This window comes from Hyperoodon ampullatus (assembly GCF_949752795.1).
Source record: "Hyperoodon ampullatus genome assembly, chromosome: 11".
NCBI lineage: Eukaryota > Metazoa > Chordata > Mammalia > Artiodactyla > Ziphiidae > Hyperoodon > Hyperoodon ampullatus.
In genome coordinates, this window is record NC_136924.1 from 30,319,337 (window position 1) to 30,342,347 (window position 23,011).

The window sequence follows — 23,011 nt, forward strand, 5'->3', positions numbered from 1 at the left end:
ATGACGATTCCTTAAAACATTAGCTCCTTAATACCCATCTATGGTACTAGAACTTATCCCATATCACCCTTCCCTAGTCCACGGTCCAAAACTTAGATGCCCCAGAGCCAGACAGGGAACACCAATGAGTGGACCCAGCTGGAAGTGAGATAAGAACTAGGCATATGTATGCCCCACATCAAAGTTTTTCAACTGTTTTCAAACCCTGTGCCAGTCAGCAGCATAGGTGCTAGGACTGTACTGGCCTAGAGTTTGCCCTTCTGCTCCCAGGCCCAGCACCTCTCCCTCCTTCCTGAAATCCTCTTCCAGGCAGACTCCTGTGCTTCGCGGCAGGGACGGAGTGTGGCTTTCTTTGTTGTGCTTTGAGAACCACTGGGCTGCTTTTAAATGAAAGTGTAAACTGGCAAATTCTTGGCCTTGTTTCTCCTCAAGCTGACCTCATCCAGGTGCCCAGTAAGCTGGGAAACTAGACGCATTTCTTGCCCAGGTGATCCTCTTGGCTACAGTAATAAGTGTTTGCATGAAATTAGAGCAAAAACCAAGAAGCTAAAATGTCAGGATGGAGTCAGGGAGAAAAGCTGTTGCACAGTAAAGAGCCGTACATGGACACCAGAAAACATGTGATAAACTCAGAGAATGTCCATGCTTGGAGGCACCCAAGAGCTTGACTAGCCCAACACCCCCATTTTATAGATAAGGATACTGAAGCTGTCAGTGGAAATGTGATGTATCCAAGGTCACAGCTAATGGGTGGTACAGCCACAACTTAAACCAGTGACCCTATTCCTGCCTTACCAGTTGCTTTCAGAACCATTATGTAGGCCCCTGTTCTGTAGGGTTCCTCTTTCTTGGCTAAATCTGGTCATGGCCTCAGAATCCTGCTTAACACCTTTACTCTAATCATCCAATGAATCAGAGTTTGCCCAAGAAGAACCCCGTTCCATCCCTAGTTTAGGTGTTGTTTCACAGACAACACAACATTACCCTGAATTCCTAAAGAGGTAGTGGGAGTGCTGACTCCTTGTAATGTTTCTCCTGCATTTCCGATGACTGACATAGGCCCACATCTTCTAGAAATTCATAGTCTGTGTCACACATCCCACATCTCCGGTTACGAATCTGTATTCAAACAGTACCTCCAGCATAGCAAGAATAGATTCGTATGCACCCTCTCACTGATTCCTCACAAAAACCTTGACACGTATGTACTGCTCTCCCATTTCATGAATAGCTTTTTCTGCCACCCTTGGGTGAGTTCCTGGGCCGGCAGATAAATGAAATCAGCATTGTCGTCTGCTCCTGGATGTCAGAAATCTCCATGCCCACAGAGAAATATGAAGGGATGGCGACTTGATCCGCAATTACTATTTTGAGTTAGTGTTGTACTCTCAACCCTAGGCAACTTCATTTCCAGTTACATAGTCACCTATGTAGCCAAACATCTTGCTTAATATCCTTCTCCATGACAGCCTGGGAGGGCAGGGCCCGTGTCTGGTCCACTTGCTGCTGGACCCCAGCACCTAACCCAGCACCTGGCCTGTAACTGGTGCTCAATACATGGAATGAATGAATCATGGCACTACGCTTAGCCTCCGAGGTTCTCCGGGGCCGAAATCTCATCCTGTTGGCCCCTCTGTATTCCCAGGGTGTGGCTCGTGGCATTCGATAGTGTTGCATTCTCAGGAGTTGGGCTGGGACCAGGTGTGGGACTCCTCACCAACCCCAGTCTTACTTAGGCCCAACTTTGTGACGAGATAGGTCTGGTGACTTGGAGATAGAAGAGCCAAGTGACTTTGGGGCAGGTTACTTAACGCCTCTTGGTCTCTGTTTCCTCACCTGTGAAATGGGCATGTGGAAACCTGCCTTTCGGGTTTAAGGGTTTTGGCAAGAAGTGAGCACGGGCTCAGGAGTCAGACCACCTGGGTTGAACCAGGCCTTGTCACCTACCAGCTGTGTGGCCTTGGGCGGGTGACATAACCTCCATGCCTCTGTTTTTTCATCTGTAAAATGAAAAGAACAGAACCCAGTTTTGAGGGCTGTGTTGAGGATGAGATGGGTTATTACATGTGAAATGCTTAGCACATGGAAAGCTACCTATAAATGTCAGTTAGTAGTAGTAGTAGTATATTAACTATAGTGTGTTGGGAAACTGTAAATATTTACTAAGTATTTACCCCACACCACTGCCTCTGAGAGGGGTCTCGAAAGTTGCTCTGTTTCAGGTTGCCAGCCTGCTGGCGAGACCTTGATGAACAAGAATAGAAACACGGGGAAAGGGAAGTGAGAAGCCGTGAGAGAAACCGCAGAGCTTTCACGAGGCCCAGAAAACATGAGGCTGCCTCGAGGGCTGGGCTCTGGGGGGCCGGGCTCTGGGATAGCTGGAAATCGCCTCGGGGGGCAAGGAAAGACCTGCCCTGGGACTGGAGGATTGTGTGGTTGGAGGATGGGGGAAGGGGAAGGGGGAAAGGGGAGATTCCAGATGGCCTGATTAAATCCCTAGAAAGAGGACCTGCAATTATAAAATAATAGTATCATAATAAATATGCATCCCATATATCAGGCAATTATGATCACACACTGTGCTGAGTGGTTCGAAAGTATCATCTCCTTTAATCCTCATTGCAGATATAGACATTAAGTACTGTTGTTGTCAAGCCTGCTTTGCAGATAGAGCGACAGAGGCTTAGAGAGGTTAAGCTACCTGCCCAAGATAGCAAGTAAGAAGCCAAACAGGGATGTGGACTCTGGTGCTGGGGCCTGGGCTCTGCCTGCTGCGTAGGTGCACAGGCTTTGGTGTCAGACACTCAAACCTGGGCTTCAGCTTCCAGCAGTTCCTTCAAGGAGAGAATCCATTGAAGTGGTGGGAACCGAGCACTTTGTACAGCGCTTGGCATATAATGAGCGTGCAGTGAAGGGTAGCTTTTTTTTTATTACTGATGAGGAAGTCATGGTTATGGGAACTGCTTAGGCCTTTTGGAGTTCAGATCCCAGGGTCATGAGGAGTCCCTTTGGAAGCCCAGTGGTTGCCACCATATCACTAAGAACTGAGCAGTACAGACTAGTCAGTGGGACTGACCCCGGATCCAGACTGTCTCAGTTCACATCCTGACTCCTCCTTATTAGCTGTGTGACAATGAGTAAATTAATTAACCTCTCTGTGCCTCATTTTCCTTATCTGTAAAGTAGGTTAGTAATAATAATGCTTTCCTCATAGGGATATCATGAGAGTTAAACAAGTCAATATTTGTAAAAAAAAAAAACCTTACAATATGCCTGGCCCATGGTCATTGCTTTCTAAGTCTTGTTGGGTAAGTAAAACATGTAATGTTAGTGGCCCTATTTTACAGAGGAGAAAAATAAAGGAGATTGAGTAACCTGTGCAGCATTACCCAGGGAGTGAGGGCAGAGCCAAGCAGTGAACCCAGGCAGTCTGGCTTCTGAGTGCACACCCTGGGGGACGGGCTTAGCAGAGTTCCACTGGAGCTCAGGGATCCTGGTAGCTGCAGGTTACCTTCTCGTACCAGCGGGGTCAGGATTGGTCCTGGTGGTGGAGGAGGAAAGAGGGTCTGGGAGCCTGGCTGGGCAGGCCCATAGCATCCTGAGAGGCTCTGCCTTTTCTTGCTGTTGAACTGTTCCAGAAACTGTGCTTTCATCAAGTGTGACTCCCATCCCCCACCCCCTCCCCAACCTCTGTCGTCATTTACAGTTTGCTTGCAGAAGCATACAGGACAGGGATGACGGCCCTTCTCGGGGCATGGTTTCCCCACTAGGAAAAGGACCGCCTTTATACTGGTAGAATTTGTTAAATACAGTGTCTAATCTGAGACCTTAAGAAGCACTATTCCTAAAACGTTCTTTAGTCTCTGTGTCTCTGCATTTGCTTCTTTGAAATAGTGTATTTTCTCCAGTCTGCACCTTGCTTTGTGATTTGTAATAATGATTATGGTATGAGATCTCTAACATTTAATGAGAGCTGTGTGCCAAGCTCTGTTCTCTTCCACACACATACATGGCTTATCTCATTTAATCTGCACCCAAAATCCTACAAGTAAGGTATTATTACTAAAAGCTCATTTTACAGATGAGAAAACTGAATAACACAGAGGTTAAATAACTTGCCCCAAGATCACATAGCTACTAAACAGTAGAGCTGGGAAAACCAGAGTTCACGCTCGTAACTTCTGTGCTAGCTTTTAAAATTCATAAATGAATCAAATGTGTCTGAGGCCTCACCAGCTTCTATTTGTCACTTGGACTGCATCAAGATATCAGCAGAATGTATCAGCTCTCACCTCAATGCTGCCTCCTTCCCGGGGGAGAAAAGGCAGTGCAATCACTGCTGTCCTCAGGCCTGCAGGCCTCCTGGAAAACATCTTTCTGAAGTCATGTTCCTGAAGTAGTGGGAAATATTGAACCAGTCTCTTGGGGCCGGGGTCCTTGAGAAATCAGAGAAATCGACCACCTTGGTAGCTGACCACTCTTACTTAAATTGATCAGATTTTTTTATGGCATCATTGAAAGCCACTCAGAGGGAAAAACCACAAAGTTGATCACCTTCTAGTGAAGCCCCAGGTGACCGGCTTAATCAATTTCTACATAAATAAGTCCTGCACTTAGGCAGGCATGCTCATTTGTCCAGGCCACGGGGAACCTGCTGGTCTGCCGGGGCAGATCCCTCAGAGACTTTCCAGAAAGAGTAAATGGAGCTCTGAGTCGAGTCTGCAAGAATGCTGCAGGAATTAAGACTTTTCAGAGTTAAATTTTCTAACAAACCCCGTTGAACAGAAAGCCACATTTTCACATACCACTATGGAAAATGTTTCTTACCTGTTTCAGTTTGCTTGCCTGCATTGGCTGGCAGAATTCAGTAACCAGAACCATTACTTACTTTGTATGGCCGAGGGATTCTTGATGAACAGAGGTTTCCTGGGGTCTGCTCTCAAGAATGAACGGTGGGTTGTGCATGGATCACACATCTATTAATGCCGTTATGCTTCAGGCACTGTTGGGGATACAACAGACAATAGGTAGATGTGGTCCTGCCCCCAGGAGGCTGACATTCTCATGGAAAAAAAAAAACAAAACAACAAGGTTTTGGGCTTCCCTGGTGGCGCAGTGGTTGAGAGTCCGCCTGCCGGTGCAGGGGATGCGGGTTTGTGCCCCGGTCTGGGAAGATCCCACATGCCGCGGAGCGGCTGGGCCTGTGAGCCATGGCCGCTGAGTCTGCGCGTCCGGAGCCTGTGCTCCACAATGGGAGAGGCCACAACAGTGAGAGGCCCGCGTGCCGCAAAAAAAAAACAAACAAGGTTTTTACAAGTGAAAAAATAAATTAATAAAATAGTCACAGACTTTGAAAGGTGTCAAGAAGGAGACAGATGAAATTGACCTGGAGCCAAGGTGTACAAAGATAGGGGAGAAACTTACCTCCTTTAGATGGTCAGAGAAGACATCCTTTGGACATGACCTCCAAGTTCACACTTGAGGGGAGAGAAGGAGTCAGCCCTGCAAAAAGCCAGGGGAAGGGCATTCTAGCCAGGGGGAACAGCAGGAGTAAAGTCCTCCGGGAAGCACAGACGTTGGCCAGCTGAAGGTACAGGAGAGGAGAATTGCTCATACAGAGTGAAGGAGGCAGGGAAGTGCTGGAGAGCTGGATTCTATTCTCAGTACATGGGAAGGCATTGAAAGGTGTTAAGCAGAAGCAGAACATGGTCCTATAGACTTTTTTTTCCTTGGACATGCTCCATGGCTTGTGGGATCTTAGTTCCCTGACCAGGGATTGAACCCTGGCCCTCGGCAGTGAGAATGCAGAGTCCTAACCACTGGACCACCAGGGAATTCCCCTTATAGACATTTTAAGCTCACTCTCACCTTGTGTAAGAGACTGGTTTGGATAGAGAGAAGAGTGAAATCACACGGAAAACTTTTTTTAAATTTTATTTTATTTTATTTTATTTTTGGCTGCGTTGGGTCTTCGTTGCTGTGCGCAGGCTTTCTCTAGTTGTGGCGAGCGGGGGCTACTGTTCGTTGTGGTGCGCGGGCTTCTCATGTTGTGGAGCACAGGCTCTAGGCGCGTGGGCTTCAGTAGTTGTGGCGTGCGGGCTCAGTAGTTGTGGCACATGGGCTTAGTTGCTCCACGGCATGTGGGATCTTCCCAGCCCAGGGATTGAACCCGTGTCCCCTCACTGGCAGGCGAATTCTTAACCACTGTGCCACCAGGGAAGTCCCTCACACAGAAAACTTTTATTAAAACATTTCAAAATACAACTTTCCAATATATAAAAGTCTAAACAACTGTCCCTTCCCAACCCTCCCCTGCTAATGACCCAAGCCAAAGCACTGTCATGAGAATTTGTCATAACAAATTCTTATGCCTATGCTTGGTGCAAGGCAATCCTTGTTTGTCAGCAGCTGTCTAGGATATCACAGGCCTAAGAATTAAAATATGCCCAGACCTGAAAGACTCTGCATTATGAGCACTTTAATAGGACTGAAATTACGACCTCTAGGCAAGAGATGCTGGTGTTGTATGGACACCAAGCGGGGAAAGCAGGGGTGGGGAGGTGGGATGAATTGGGAGATTGAGATTGACATATATACACTAATATGTATAAAAGAGATAACTAATAAGAACCTGCTGTATAGCCCAGGGGACTCCACTTCACTTCGCTGTATGGTAGAAACTAACACAACGTTGGAAAACAACTCTACCCCAATAAAAAAAAAAAAGATGCTGGTGTTTAGAAGCAGGGTACAGGTGGTGGAGGTGGAGAGAAGTGGGCGGATTTGGGATTTGGGTGGGAACATTAACAGCTGATGGAATGAATATGGGCATGAGAGAAGGTTCTGGCCTGAGCGCCTGGGTGGACGGTGGTGCCACTTACGGAGACGGGATGACCGGAGGACAAGGATGGAGGGTGGGGAAGGAGATAAAAAGCTCCATTCTGGACAGGCCCAATTTGAGGGTGAGAGCCATCTAAGCAGTTTGGTCCAGTAGACGGTTGTATATGTGGGTATGCCAGCATGATGGAGAAGTGCCAGTGTCAGGCTGGGGTCTCAGATCAGCCAGGTCAAATCCTGGCTCGCCACTTACCAGCCCTGTGACTTGGGCAGTTTCCTTATCTCTGGAACGGGGCTCCCAATATCACCTACATTGTGGGCTTGTTGTACTGATCGTATGAGTTAATACATGGGAAGAGCTTAGATTTCAATAGTAAGTATTCAATAAACGTTGGATTCCTATAATAACAATTATCATCATCATCATCTTAGCAACAGTAATTTTCTTGCCATTTCTCTCTTTCTAATTAAAATCAAGGACCTTTGTAGCTGGTAAACACTTCTCCTGACGTTCCAGGAATTATGGCTTTACCAGTCTGGGAGCTCCGTGGATATGGGGTAGGGTCTGTGTCTCTCCTCCATAACCTCCCCTCCTGGTGCCCGCACACAGGACGTGCCGCAGTAACCCTCATCCAGTCACATGGAATTTAGCGTGATTCCGGAAAAGATGCTTATTTGAGAGAGTCAATCAGGCATTGAAGAGAGCAGAAGGGGCTTGGACACAGACAGGAGAGAGGAAATAGCAAATTCAGTGACGGTGACGATTCACAGCATCTTTGCTCCCCAAGAAGGAGGCTCTTGATTTCACAAAGCAACCTCTTCCAGAATTAGATAGTGGTCTGTTAGAAGAAAGGTTTCCCTTACAATTAGTCAAATCAGATACCTCCCTGAGATTTGCACACACACACCCCCATCGAGGCTCCAGACACCTCGGTACGACACCTGCAGGCCCCCATCTCTCCCTCTCCGGAAGGCTCTGTGATGTGTGCCCCAGGATCTCACCCTGTTGCTCTCACCTTCTTCTCTCTGTCATGTTCATTTTGCCTGAAGCATCTGCCTTAATCAGTTTTGGGGGAACATGTGTCCCTTAGATGAAGCCCACTGCCACACCAAGCACCTCCCCTCTTCCCCTGGAGATGGGTGCTATCTACACTTCAGTGGGATCCATGATCTCCCCGGGTGTTCTTTTCAAATCATGGCACGTGGCTCTGCCCTTTCCCAGATGTTTGTTTTAAGTTAAATTTCAATTTCAGATAAACAGTGAATAATGTTCTAGTAGAAGTTTGTGTCACTCAGTATTTGCTAAAGTATATTTATTTGCTAAATCTGGCCACCGTAGCTGTAAGAATCCCAAGTCCAAATTCCCATGAACTGGACCAAGAAGCCCTAGGGCACAGCCCCATTATGTGTCCTTAGAAGTTCACATCTTGGGTGCTGATGCCATGGTCTAAAGCCAGACCCGGAGTCTTCAGCCCTCCCCTACCCAAACCTGGAGAGCTCTCAGGCTTCCCTGGAGAGTCTTCCAACTGAGGCAGTCTTGGCTCCCCGACCTGCCATGAAAAGGTCTAATCCTGGAGTCCAGGGTCCAGGTCCAAGTCTCCTAAATACCTTTCTTAGTTCCTCCCAGGGCTGTCATACAAACAAGCCCTCAGACGGCCTGGCCTGACACGCAGTTCCTGAGGCATGTATGCAGATTAGACCCCACGTCGGCACCAAGCTTCCTCTTTCTCTGGATTCCATCGTCACTGCATCAGCATCCTCTGGTCCTCTAAGAGCCCTAACATCTCCTGTGACTGCGTTCCTATTTTGGGACGGCCTTCCTCCAAGGCTCCTTTGCCAGCTGAGATGAATGATAGGTTAGGAACCCAGTGAAGGGTCAAGGGCACACCCATCCCGCTTGATTCCTAAGGCTCCCTCTGTTCTTCATGCCTCAGGTCCTCTGCCCCAGATCCTAGCCATACTGAGGAGCCTTAGTGCCATAAACTTTCAGAACAATAGTCCGTCTCATTTCCTTCAGGGATTAACAAGAAGCTAGTTCCCTGGCAAACTTAACCCTTCCTCACACCAGAAAGTGGGTATTTAGAGGCAGGAGTGGAACCAGGAATTCTGGACCCCTGGCTCCTTTCCTGAGTATCCATGCCCAGCATTAGCAAAGAGCAGGAATATGAAGGGGTCCAGGACAGCACAGACTCCTGATGATGCAGGACGTGTAGCTCCCCAGCCTGAGGACAAGGGCCATCACCTGAGAAATGGGCACCTGCTCGTAGAAAAGACGGAATCCTCGTCTTCTGCTCCGTCCCAGCACCCACTACCTTCACTCAGCCCCTTGTCACTTCACACTGGAGCAGTGACTTCTTTCTGTTTGGCTGTTTCTTTTAGCACTAACATCTCCCCACCTCTAGGGTCAGCTCCCTTCAAATCCATCCTCCACGCTCTCCCAGAGTTGGCCATCCAACCGTATCACTCCCCTGCCTGCTTAGAAACCTTCAGTGGCTCTGACGGATAAAGTCTTAAGGATTAAGTAAAGTTCCCCACCCTCAGCTTCTGGCCCTCTGCCTGGAAGTTTATGCCCCAGAAACACTAAAACCTCCATAGTTAGAGCTCTCAGAGCCTGCCACGTCTCGTGTCCATACCTTTGCTCATGCAAGCCCTGCTCCAAGTTCTCCTGCCCTCTGTCCCTCTCTCTCCTTATTTAAGACACAGTTCAGTCTGTCATACAGAGTGAAGTAAGTCAGAAAGAGAAAAACAAATACCGTATGCTAATGCACATATATGGAATCTAAAAAAAACAGTACTGATGAACCTGGTGGCGAGGCAGGAATAAAGACGGAGACGTAGAGAACGGACTTGAGGACACAGGTGGGGGAAGGGGAAGCTGGGATGAAGTGAGAGAGTAGCACTGACATATACACACTACCAAATGTAAAATGGATGGCTAGTGGGAAGCTGCTGCATAGCACGGGGAGATCAGCTCGATGCTTTGTGATGACCTAGAGGGGTTGGATAGAGAGGGTGGGAGGGAGGCTCAAGAGGGACGGGATATGGGGATATATATATATACATGTAGCTGATTCACTTTGTTATACAGCAGAAACTAACACAACATTGTAAAGCAATTATACTCCAATAAAGATATATATATAAAAAAAAAGATAAAGCTCAGGGGTCACCTTCCCCAGGAAGCCTTGCTGGATCCCCAGGCTCTGTTTGGTGTGTGTCTCTGAACACCTCAATCACTGCAGTTGCCACATGGCATTATGGTTACTGGGGCCTGTGCCCTCTCCTCTTCCAGGCATTGTGCGCCTCTTGCAAACAGGTGCTCAGTAAATGCTTGGTGATTTGATTTGACAATTCACCATAAGAAGGAAGTAACATCCTTTGCAAGCATAGTTTGTATCCCCTTCTTGAATTCCTTGATTCTCCTCCACACCCTTCCCTAACCTGGCTCACTTCGCCCAACTGGCTCGGTTAGTTTCCAAAGCATCTCACCACTAGTACTCTTATTTCATCTTGCCAGGTCTCCGCCCTGCTTCCACTTTGAAAGTAGAGACTCCAGCCATTCTGTGTTCACTTGGCTAACGTTTTGTTTTGTTTTGTTTTGTTTTGTTTTGTTTGCAGTACGCGGGGCTCTCACTGTTGTGACCTCTCCCGTTGTGGAGCACAGGCTCCGGATGCGCAGGCCCAGCAGCCTGCTGGGGCCGTAAGCCCTCGGCTAACGTTTTTAACACCTCCATGTGCTGGGTGATGTCTGGACTGTGATGCAGAGACTTGCTGGACAAGGTTCCTGCTCTCAGAAGTCCCCAGCCTGGAGGGGAAGTCAGACAAGAAAAGAGGCAAATAGTATACGCTGTGATGGGGGGACAGGGGGACACAGTAGATACCCAGGTCAGCTCTCCACAGACTGCCTTGGGCTCACATCCCAGCTCACTGCTTTTTGCTGCGTGGCCTTGGGCAAGTCCCTTATCTGTGTCTGTTTCCCATGGTTAAAAGAGGGTAATGATAGCACTTACCTCTTAGGGTTATGTGGGAAGTAAACGAATTAACTCATGTAAAGTGTTTAACCATAGTGAACAGTCAGTAAATATTAGCCATTATTATTCTTAGCTCAATATGCTGTGGGAGCAGAGGAGAGATAAGACAGATAAGCAGCAGTTATAAAGGACAAGGATCAAGAGATATCCATAGGGCTTCCCTGGTGGCGCAGTGGTTGAGAGTCCGCCTGCCGATGCAGGGGACACGGGTTCGTGCCCCGGTCCGGGAAGATCCCACGTGCCGCGGAGTGGCTGGGCCCGTGGGCCATGGCCACTGAGCCTGCGCGTCCGGGGCCTGTGCTCCGCAACAGGAGAGGCCACAGCAGTGAGAGGCCCGCGTACATGAAAAAAAAAAAAAAGAGAGATCCATATTCTAACTGGAGCCCAGAAACAAGCAATTGACATGAAAAACACATGGAAAGTCTCCTTGGTGCTTCCTAACTCTTGTGGCCCTCGAGAACCAGTCCTGGCGAAGCTGCTGCACACACCTGACCATCTCTCCCTTCCTTAGGGCCGACGACTGCTTTTGCGCTTCTCGGAAGCTGGACGCAGTGGCCATCGAAGCCAAGTTTAAGCAGGACCTGGGTTTCCGGATGCTGAACTGTGGGCGGACGGACCTGGTGAAGCAGGCAGTGTCTCTCCTGGGGCCCGATGGGATCAACACCATGAGCGAACAGGTACAGGGTCCTCCGAGTGTCTGAACAGGCACCCCACCTCCACCATGTGCCCTGCCCCAGGATGGAAACAGCAGGAACTGGACAGAGGCTCCCCCTTCTGGTGACGTAGGGTGATTGTGTTGTTGTTATTTTCTTTTTTTTTTTTAGTTTTTAAAATATCTTATAAAAATATCCTTGTTCATCTGTACAGAAGTTGCACGTGATCCTTGCAGCTGAAATGGAAAACAGAGAAAAATAGACCTATTCCAGAAAGGAAATCATGCCATCATCATCCACCATCACTTATATTTAGCTTGTGTCCTTCGAGCCCTTTTTCCAGCATGGTTAAAATTAGTTCTCTGTATCACAGAACAAATCCAAGCAGATTTTCACCAAAGTTTCAGGGTGTGTTTAAGATACACAAAAGTCATACTGAGGGACCCTAGGAGACACCTCAGAGACAGGCAGCCGTCCCCCAAACCACTGAAACTGAGGTACAGCGAGAGGCTTTTGTGTCTATCAGGGAGACACCCCGGGTGGGTGAAGATGTCATGGATGGAGAAAACAAACAGCAGCTTTCAATGTGAGCCCCAGATGGAAAGTCACAAAGGACAAATGGAATTGCTTCTCACATGGGCAGCTCATGCAGCAAGTTCCAGGGAAGGGATAACAGCTAATAATTTTCTTGAGCAACACAAAGGAGCCCTAATACACACACACACACACACACACACACACACACACACACATTATTTTTTAAGAACAAGGATTTATTATCTTTCTGGTTTTGGTATTTTGTATTAAAGATACTTTGCAGTATCGTTAAATATTCTTTTTTTAACTCACTCTTAATGGCTACATAAAATGGTCATATTATTTGTTCAGTGAACCATCCCTCAGTTGTTGAATACTTAGATTCTTTCTAATTACTTGTATCAGTAATGCTGAGCTACATATACTTACACAAATCTTTGTTCAAATCTCTGATTATTTCATAAGGGAAAATTTTTTAAGTGGAAATAGTCACTCAAATGCATCAACTTATCTTAAAGTTTTTGATCTCAAATTACTTTCCCAGAGACTGTGTCCTTGTACACACTCTCCAACTATTTATGTGTACCCTATTAATCTTTTACTTAATTTAATTAATCTTTTGCCTGCTTTTCATTAGAGCTTAAGTGTTTTTCTTCTTTATTTCAAAGAGCTCTTTACATATTAGACATATAACTCTCTGTTATAATATGACAAATATGTCTCAATTTATTGTTTACCTCTTAATTTTGTTTATGTTTTCAATTGCATGTCCTCAACACTGTAATGATTTTCTTTTGTGATTTCTTCCATTACTTTTATGCCTAGAAACGGATCCAGTTAGATGTCTTTTATGGTTTTAATTGTTTTCTCTATATCTCTAATCAAACTGGAAATGATTTTGGTGTATAGTGTGAGATAAGGCTCTAACCTGAACATTTTCCCGAATAGCCGCCTTCACAACACTGTTTATTGAAAAATCTATCCCTTACTTCTGTTGGTTGTGGTACTTTGTAATAAGCAGGAATCATGGGCAGATATGGAACTCCTGAAAGTCATTCCTCATTCCCTTGCTTTTTGCTTGTAAATGATAATGTCAAAGCTGACGTCATACTCAGAGGCACCAATTTCCCTTGACACTGACCAGCAGCTCACATAGAACAAAGATGACACTTATATTGTGAAAGAGAAAATGTCAAGGAAACAGTGTTTACCAATTAGATAGCTTAGGGCTGATATTGCAGAATCCAGAAAGTTCCTAAGAGCTTTCAGTTGAAACCAGCCACTTGTTTTAGCAAACACTCTTAGATCTGTTGCACCCTAAGACAAACAAAAAATCCTCCGACTTAAGCCAAGATAAATGCAAAAAAAAAAAAAAAAAAGGCAATGTATGTTTCCCTTCTTGTCCCATTTTCGTTTTCAAAATATGGAGGATTAGGACCTTATAGGGCTGTACATTTACTTTAAAATACTGGATTTTGAGTACAGTTATAGCCTCCTTCACACAAGTAAGATTTTCCGTTTGTTTTGTCAAGTGACACAGCCACCTGGTAAACCTCCATTCTCTGGTTTTTAACTCACCGCAGGGCATGACCCCACTGATGTACGCCTGCGTCCGCGGGGACGAGGCAATGGTTCAGATGCTGCTGGATGCCGGAGCTGACCTGAATGTGGAGGTGAGGGTGCCGGGGGCTGCAGGGCCCCTGGGCCTGGCAGTCCCCGGGGAAGGCGAGCAAAGGGAGGGGGGCTTTATCTCCCAAAGAGCCACCGCTGAGGGTGCTCGGTCCAGCGAATAGGTCAGACCAGCTGTTGGATTTCCTCTGTCCTGAGGCCCCAGCCCAACCAAACTCCAAGGAGCTGCCCCAAAACATTTTTCATTTAAAAACAACCAGTGAGGCCACAAGGAGCCCTAGCTTTTCCCTCAGTTCAGCTCTACCCAATCTCTGATTCTTCTTGCTGATCCATTCCTTCTGGGGTCAGGCAGAGAGAGCTCTCCTGAGCCATCAGCCCTTTCCTCTGCCCAATACAAAGTTGGTCCACGTACCCTGAGCTAAGGTGTAGCTCCCCCAGATCTTCCACCCTCCCCCACTGAATCCCGATTGGCTCACCCAGTTGGCCAGTTTAAACCACAGGTCTTAAAGCTCATTGCAAAGCTTCCTTGAGGCAGTGTGGTATAGTGGAAAGTACATCCCCCCCCGCCCCCCCGCAGGCTTTAGAATTTGACACATGGGTTCAAATTCTGAAACTGCTGCATCTTAGTAACTTGCTTTGCTGCTTGGGCAAACAGTTTAACCTTCCTGAGCCTCGGTGTTCCCCTTTGCAAAATGGGAGAATAATCGCACCATCTCAGAGAGTTGTTGGAAGAAATAAATACAGAGTAGCATCAATTTAGGACTCAGTTATTATTGGTTCCTGCCCCTGCACCCACCAAGGCTTATAATAGGTAAAATTACACTTTTTGACCATGTTCTATGCTGACTTAAGACCCACTCTCACAAAAAAAAAAAAAGAAAAGAAGACCCACTCTCTTCCGGCAGCGTAATATTGGCAGTCTCAGAGGCTGAGAAGATCGATTGACATGCTGCACTCCTAACTCAGCCACCCCAGGAAACGATTTTTAGTTCAAAATTAGATGCTCTTGTAGTCTTAGTACTGTGGTTTAGAAAAAAATTAGCATGCTTTATATTCATCTGAGGAAAGCAGGCAATAGACATGGTTTTGGATCCAGAACCATTTTGCATCTTATAAATTTCAAGTATTGGGGATTTTTTTTTCCTGCTATGAATCCCCAAGCATTGTGCACATCCCTGCAAGGGCTCGTCAACTTTGGGTCCTGGTGGGGTTCTCTGGTCCTCTAGCCCATCCCACAGCTCCCAGCTCAAGGTCCTCCCCCCGCCGGTGATTAGTGAAATCAACTGCTATGAAAGCAGCAGGCATCGCGGCTATATGGCCCCAAGAATGTTTGGAAGAAAAGCCATGCGTAGGTGGCAATCCTGCAGGACCCTAACCTTTAGCTGTCCTGCAGCCTCTCTCTTAGCCTGGGGTGTTTTGAGGTCCCCATATGGGAAGGCCAATATCAGATTGCTCATTTGTGGTGTGCCCAGGGAAGGTTTGTGCCTAGGTTTCCAGTAGCACGAGGGTCCTTGTCAACCAGGAAGCCAGCAGAAGAATGAAATGAGGACAGTGTGGGGTGAGCTGTGACCAGATGGTGATGTTCCTCCATCAGATGGCTGGTGGTATTGCTTGGCTTGAAAGCTCGAAGCAGACCTCCCCTTGCACGGGGTTTGCCACTGCCAAGAATTTCCCCTAAAGATGTGGATGTGATGGTAGTGGCCTCACACTACCTGACATCCTGTAGCTCTCAGAAGCATCACCCTGCCTTAAGCAGGAAGAGGAAACAAGCAGGGGAGCAGGTTCATTGTAGCCACCATTACAGCTTCTTAGAGGTGGTCAGAAATCATCCATTCAACTCTTTTCAGATGAGAAGCAAAGGAGCCCTTATTGTGACGGAGGATATAAAGTCACTACCCCACATCTCCAGTGTTTCCCGAGGCGCCTTCTAGGACATCCTTTTGTACATATCTAGCCCACATGCCCAGCCACAGATAGGTCAGATTTGCTGGTCTAAGTATTGTGAAGGTCACATTTTGAAAATAACTTCAATTTGTTTATAGGTTGTCAGTACTCCTCATAAATATCCATCCGTCCACCCTGAGACCCGCCATTGGACGGCTCTGACTTTTGCTGTGTTGCATGGACATATTCCTGTAGTTCAGGTATTAACATATTTCCCTATCCACATCTGACCTTTAATTTTACCTCTTTCATTACGCAAATTTGTACCTCTCCCAGCATGCCTATTCCCTGAGAGATTCATATTGGTTAATTGCAGTTAAATATAGCACATTCATATCATATGAATGAAAATATTATATGTAATGCTCTATATGACCTGGCTCTAACCAATATGAACTTAACACATACCCACATGCAGCCTCACACGCAGAGTGGCAAACTTATCAAGTTGTTCCCAGTTGCTCGGGGGTGGGGCCTGAGCTGTGATTTTGTGGATTTGTTCATTTTTGCTTGTTGTAACATGAACATAAGACCTGGCTGGTGTGAGACCTTAGAACCTTCCCTTAGGTGTGACCCCAGTGTTTGCATAGAGTCTAGTGGTTTCCAACCACTGGAAAGAAGCATCCAATTCACCAAGGGAGCAGTTCCAAAAGATACTTGCTTGGATCCCACTTATGGAGAATCCCATCCAAGAGGTCTAGAGTAGGGTCTTCACATGTGTCTTCTGTAACAGCTCCCCGAGTATGGAGAGATGTCCTCATCTGAGGTCCTTTGGGCATGTAAGTGTGTTTTGCTTGCACCTTTTCTGGCTGTTGTAGAGTTGGTGTTCAATGAATAGCCATCTAGTATATTCTAGATCTTAAGCTCGGTTTATTCTAGATCTTAAAACTTTACTTCATTGGAAAAAAGAGATCAGCATCCAGGTCCCTGACCACATCTGACCCCCTAATAAATGCTGAGCTTTGGGTACATCAGGAACTCACCTCCTTTTATGTGGTCCAAGCCTCTTAGAATTATGTAGAGCAGAAAATAGTGTGCTAGGGACCCCTAGGCAATGTTGGAGTGCCACAGGAATCCTTCGTTGTTTCCTAGGTCATGGGAATCCTTAAGACAGATCCGAAGTCATGTTTCAGGAGGTTGAGTGTGTGACATGTCACACCGAGAGCTGGCTTCTGCCTATAGAATGTCATGACCAGCCCACTCCTAGTTGAGGGATCTAAGAAAGGAGGGGTCAGAGGGTGGGGTGGCCTAGTGGACACAAATGCCATCCCTTAACATGCAGTGGCATCCCCAGCCTTTAAATCAGGAATAGGAGCAGTGGGTAGCCAAGCAAAGCCAAACAGAAGTCAGGTCACCTCTCTGCAGCAGGTGCACACATCATGGAATGCCAGGTAGGCAGCCCCTTCCTGGCTGTGCCCTCAGGTAGCCCTGAACAGGTAAGACAGATGTTTCCGCCTCATTTTACATCAGCAGTGCTGACAGCACGTTCACTGTGAGATCCAGCATGGACAGCATCTCTGTTTTTAGGAAGCCCAGATCTCTTAGAGAATGCACAGAATGGAATCATATTCAGCAGCACTCTTGGAAGCTCACTCTGCCACTTTACTCACTGATCTTGCTGGCCAGAAAATTCAGCATTTGCTGAGCTGTCCTCAGAGCCCTCCAGGATGTTCTAGAAGCAATTCTTGTCCTGGTTGGCCCTGGTGGTCCCCGAAGAGTTCTTCAGAACTCTTGAGTTGCTATGGCTCTAAGAGACCCCACTAATACTCCCCGAGGCTTTGTGTCACCGACCCCGAAAGGAAGTCCTCCAACATTCTGGTGCCACGAGCTTCTAGCTTAGTGCTTCTAGAAACTTTTAATGTACATATAAATCACTTGGAGAACTTGGTGAAGTGCAGATTCCCATCATTCGGTCTGGGGTGGAGCCTCAGAGCCAGCATTTCAAATAAGCTCCCAGGGGATGCTGATGCTACTGTCTGTGGACCACAATTTGAGTGATCTGAGGCTCTAGAAGATATGAGAGGCTCTCAGTTTTTCCTCTGAGGTGCAATTGCCCTCCCCCTGTGCACATGCTCACAGACCCAGAGGGAGGGCAGGAACACTGGCGTCACACTGATTTCCACCGCCTTTTCCTGACGTCTCCTCACATGCATGTCCTTTAAACATCTCAATGGCCACTCTTCCTCCGCAGCTCCTCCTGGACGCTGGGGCCAAGGTGGAGGGCTCTGTGGAGCATGGCGAGGAGAACTATTCAGAAACGCCCCTCCAGCTTGCAGCCGCCGTAGGTAAGAGTTGCTGATGCTCACGCCGGCCAAGGGGCTCCAGCGCGCTGGCCCTTGATGTGTCTATGACTGTGTGTTTGCTTGATTCTCTTATAAAACCCCCTTCTCTGGGCTTGCAGGAAATTTTGAGCTGGTTAGTTTGCTGTTGGAGCGTGGCGCGGACCCCCTGATAGGAACCATGTACAGGAATGGAATTTCTACCACCCCCCAGGGTGATATGAACTCTTTCAGCCAGGCCGCAGCCCACGGACACAGGTAGGCTAGGATGGCCCAAAGCCACGAGGTCCCAAGCGGTGCTTGTTAAAAATGCAGATTCCCAAGCCTACCCCAGACCGACTGTATCTCTGGATGTGGGACCCAGAGGCAGACCAGGCCTGGCCAGCTTCATGCAGCACACGTCCACTCAGACTGGCTTGTCTGGTCCTTTCCCAACTGGCTTTCCTATCACAGAGACGTCACTCTTTGCCAGGGTTGGTCAGCACTCATCCCGTCACCTGTCGTGAAGTGAGAAGAATCCATTTTAAAGAATCGTAAAACCCCTCATGTTTGGCTACTTTCTGTCTACATTTTCTTCAGGATTTACCCCATCAGATTTCACTACACGTAACCCCAAGTGAAGCAAATTCACTATGGGGGGGGGGGAACTGCAGACAGACGGTTCTAGAACCTTCTAGATATGTGGGGAATGCACTTAGCTCCAAGTTGTCCTCAAGGAAACACAGCCACACCTGCCCCACCATCTCTTCCATCCACCAAACGTAGCACCTGTGGTCAGGCCTCTGAAACCGCCACCCTGGAGTTGGTCCCGTCCTTCCCTTGTCCCAAGTGAGAGGTCTCCCCACTTCCCCTGCCTAGTCCCTGCTCTGGCACAGCCCTTCCATCTCTGAGTGTCTTCATCTCTGGGTTTATGATTGACAGGAATGTGTTCCGCAAACTGCTCGCTCAGCCAGAGAAGGAGAAGAGTGATATCCTGTCCCTGGAGGAGATTCTGGCCGAGGGGACAGACCTGGCGGAGACAGCCCCGCCCCCCCTGTGTGCCAGCCGCAACAGCAAGGCCAAACTCAGAGCCCTGAGGGAGGCCATGTATCACAGCGCTGAGCATGGCTACGTGGATGTCACAATTGATATCAGGAGCATAGGTCAGTCTGGGGACCCTCCAAAGCTGGGCACAGAGCCTTTGCCCAGCTCCAGGTCACACACACACACACACACACACACACACAGCCCAGGGAACTTCTCATTTGCTGGTTGGAGCACTTCCAGGCTAAGTTCCCACACCATCCCCATAGACAGCAGCATCCTGCCAGCCCCAAAGTCCCATCCTCAGGTCACCTTTCCACGATTCCCAAACTCTGGACCCTGAGTTAGAAATTTGAATCACCTGGGGAGCTTGTCTGAATACAGATTGCCAGGCCCTACACCCAGAGGCTCTGCTGTTGAGGGTCTGGATGGATAAAGGCTGGAAATCTTTATATTTAACAATCATCCCAGGTGGTTCCCAGTGGTTGGGGAATCGCTGCCTTAGAGCACCGAAATCCATGAAGCGGCCTCCAGCACCAGCTAGGATGAGGGCATCTCTTCCCTAGCAAGGCTGCACCCACTTCAGGGGCAAAGCCACCCTCGGGAAAAGTTAGGGGTGGCTCTCCCTTGAGTGAGCTATGCCGGAGCCATCTCCTCCGTGCGTCTGGGGAACAGGCTGGCCTGGCCTTCACCCCTCTAATGGCACTAGCCCCGGCCCAGAAACAGCAGGATGGAGCACGGACTGTAAACAGAGGCTGTGGCAGGTCAGGGTAGGCTGAGGCCACAAGGAGGGGCCCCCAGTGCTGTTCTGGAAACTGGTCTCTCTTGGAGGGTGGCCATTTAGCGTGGCGGATGTTTATGCCATTGCCCTGGGAGCCTGTGACGCTTGATTCTGAAGCTCGAGACCCTGAATCGTGTGCTTGTTAATAAACAGTAGCGAGTGCCTCAGTCTCACGGTGAGGGGGGAGAAGCGAATCACAGCAATCAGCTGCTGGAGAGGCTTCTAACAAGAGAGAAAGACCTGATGAAGTGCCTGCAGGTGGAAATGTTGTTTTGCACATGGGAGAGGCAGCAGTATCCTCCCGTGTCTTCATATTCAGATGGAAATATCTGCCCTGACCAGAGCAGCGGATGGTGAGGTCCACCCGTGGGTTTCACCACCTCTAAGCTCTGGGCACGAATGTAGAGGGGATGGAGATGAAGGAAGTCAGAACTCAGAAGGATGCAATCTGCATAAAGAGTGTGCATTATAATTCCAATATTCTACACAAGGATTATACCTTGTAAAATGCAGCCCCTAATAATATGAGTAGCGTGCAGAACTAAACACCCATAGTTAAGGGAATCGAATTACGACCTTTCATTTCAACTTCTGCGAGTCTTTGGGGGGAAAGGAAAGCAACACTGGCTCTATTCATTGAAAGGCAGGCTCTTGGTCTCATGATGTGGTAATGTCCCCGGGAAAGGCCAGCTTCCAGATAAAAACACGCCTTCTCCTCTGGTTGTTTTCTGCCCTCCCCTCCCCCACCCCCTCCCGCCCCCTTTCCAGGCGTCCCGTGGACCCTGCACACCTGGCTGGAGTCTTTGCGGATCGCCTTCCAGCAGCACCGCCGGCCTCTCATTCAGTGCCTGTTGAAGGAGTTTAAGACCATTCAAGAGGAAGAGTACACGGAGGAGCTCGTCACGCAGGGCCTGCCCCTCATGTTCGAGATCTTGAAAGCCAGCAAGGTACGAGGGCTTAACGCCGTTGTGCTTGTGGGCAGAGAGAAAAGCCGGGGACTCTGATCTCCGTGCTCCCTGGGCCTGACCCTGTCCCACGGGGTTGGGGGTGGGGGCTGCCTGCAGTCACAGTGCTGGCGCAAATGTACCCCAGCTGGTTACAGCTATTTGTACAGCCTTTCATGGGGCAGCCGCTTTACTGAACGCCTGTTATGTCCCAAGGCACTTGGGCACGTGGGACAAAGTAAAAGATACCTTCCAGCCTGGGGAATTTGCATGAAAGCTGGGGAGCTAAAGCCCACCCATGGGCCCCAAGGACATCTGAGGTGGTTTGTGAAACAATGTTAAATTGGGTGGCACAGGCTCTGAGGGGTGTGAGATGCTCAGGGAAGGCGTCACTGAGGCGCTGAGACCAGGGCAGGCCTGGATGGACATTAGGAATCCAGCAGGAAGAGAGATATGTAGGTGTAGCTCTCTAGGTCGACGGGATGCAGACCCTGCCAAGGTCCCTGGAAAGACAGGCCCTGAGAAGGCTTTTCAGGTCTGAGGATCGGATGAGCCTAGCGCTTGAGGCTCCCCCCTTCCTCAAGGGCCTCTGAATTCCTGCTGGCGCTATGTTCCCAGCAACAGGGAAATGCCGCAACCCCTTCACAACAGGCTTTGCAGGACCCTGGGGTCCTAAGATAGTGGGAGCCTGTGAAGTGTCAGGGAAGTAGGCCTCTGAACCAAAAGGGCAGCGTGGGTTCCCCTGCCAGGCTTGGCCAACAAGCTGTCAAGAGCGGAGATGGGGAGCAGCCTTCTCCAGGTGGCAGGGATGGCCCCGCAGCAAAGTAGCAGCAACACACCCAGCTGCTTCCTGAGCCTTGGAGCACCTGGCCTGGGGTCCAGAGCGGGTCCCATTATTAGGTATTCTCATTAGCACCAGAGTCTCAGCCTCTGTGGGCTGGATTTGTGCTTGATGTCAGGCCCCACTGAGACCCAAAATGGGAGGAGGTGTGCCGGCCCTCGGGTAGTGAGCCTCAGTGATTCCACAAAGAGCAAAACCTGCTGGAAGTATCTCAAAACCAAACTCTCCCTGACCCTCACCCCTCACTCCGCAACTTGAAAAATAAATAAGTAAGGCCTGAAACTACCTAAGAAACCACCTTAGTGAAAAATCGTTGCTAGGTCTGTTCCCAGGGTCTTGGTGTTCTAATTGGTTTTTGGTTTGGGTTTTTTTTTTTTTTCTTCTATGGGCTGTAGTGAGAGTTCCAGAAATTACTAAGGCACCCTATGTATTGAGGAAACCTAAACTATGGATTTTTAAAGTAAACTTTACTTTGAAGAATGAGATACATCAGAAAAGTGCCCAGATCGTAACTATAGATCCTAATGAATTTTCACAAGGTAAACTTACCTGTGTGGTCAGCACCCAGACTGAGAAATGGAACATTGCTAGCACGCCAGCAGGCCCCTTATACCCCACTCAGCCACCACCTGGAAAGGGCAGCCAACAGCAGCTGAACGCAGCAGCTGGAGGCCTGGAAGAAGGCAGGGGCCTTTGGCAGATGTGGACTAGAGCCTGCTCCCTGTCAGCTGTACTGATCTTGGAGGGTGGGGGGAGCCAGGGATGGGGCAGGAGCAGCTCGTGGTCAGGAGTGGGGGCAAGTCTGGGGAAAAGGGTGCTTTCAAGAGTCAAGTTTGCCCTTATGGGGGGTGGTCAATGGCAACCCCTACTGGTGAGATGTGGTATTACATCATCATGTACACTGACCACAGGGGGCAAAGAGGTGATCAATTTCCCTTGGCTGCCGGGGCAAGTCAAGCAGTCCCCAAACATGGTGATGTTCCTGGGGTCAAAAGATGTCTGGAGAGAGATGGTGGCAGAGAAGTTCAGAGAGTTGAGAAAGTGCTGCAAAGCTCTGCCTTCAGAAAGTGTCCTATTGGAGGAAAGGAGTAGCCATGCATCACACAACTAGCTAGCATTGTCCCTTCTCCCTCCACTAACGGATTCCTGCTCAAATCAAGTCTGCTGTTCTGTGGGCACAAATACCTGGTTCTATCAGAGTAGCGGGTAAGAATATAGAATTCCTGTAAATAAATCCACTTTATGGTCAACTCACAGAAATACAGCCATCCTGTAAAGTGAAGCGATGCCTTCTCCCCATCCGTGACTCGTGCTCAGTCATACGTTACTTGAAATCTAGTTGCAGATGTGCTTTTTTGCCCCCAGTTATAAATTTTACCTTTAAAAGGGTTCAGTGTTTCTAGAGTTCCCCAGTAGTAGAACAATACAGTCATTTTTTTAAATACATCTATTTAAAGAGTGCTCCTGGCCCGATTCTCCCACACATAACTCCTCTGGGCATTTAATCATTCT

At 48.4% G+C, this 23,011-nt stretch overlaps 1 protein-coding gene across 2 annotated transcripts in view; it reads left to right on the forward strand.

The window, feature by feature from the left end:
- Nucleotides 1-23,011, forward strand: part of ABTB3 (ankyrin repeat and BTB domain containing 3) — a gene marked incomplete at both ends in the record, with an annotated part of 308,960 nt that overhangs the window by 253,050 nt on the left and 32,899 nt on the right. Inside the window, 7 exons of one of the 2 annotated variants that reach the window (XM_079714086.1) lie at nt 11,380-11,545; nt 13,642-13,731; nt 15,730-15,831; nt 17,823-17,916; nt 18,033-18,168; nt 18,832-19,052; nt 20,483-20,661. In XM_079714086.1, coding sequence (XP_079570212.1) covers nt 11,380-11,545; nt 13,642-13,731; nt 15,730-15,831; nt 17,823-17,916; nt 18,033-18,168; nt 18,832-19,052; nt 20,483-20,661 — 988 coding nt within the window. The remainder of the gene's footprint in view (nt 1-11,379; nt 11,546-13,641; nt 13,732-15,729; nt 15,832-17,822; nt 17,917-18,032; nt 18,169-18,831; nt 19,053-20,482; nt 20,662-23,011) is intronic. The other variant, XM_079714087.1, reaches the window with a different exon arrangement.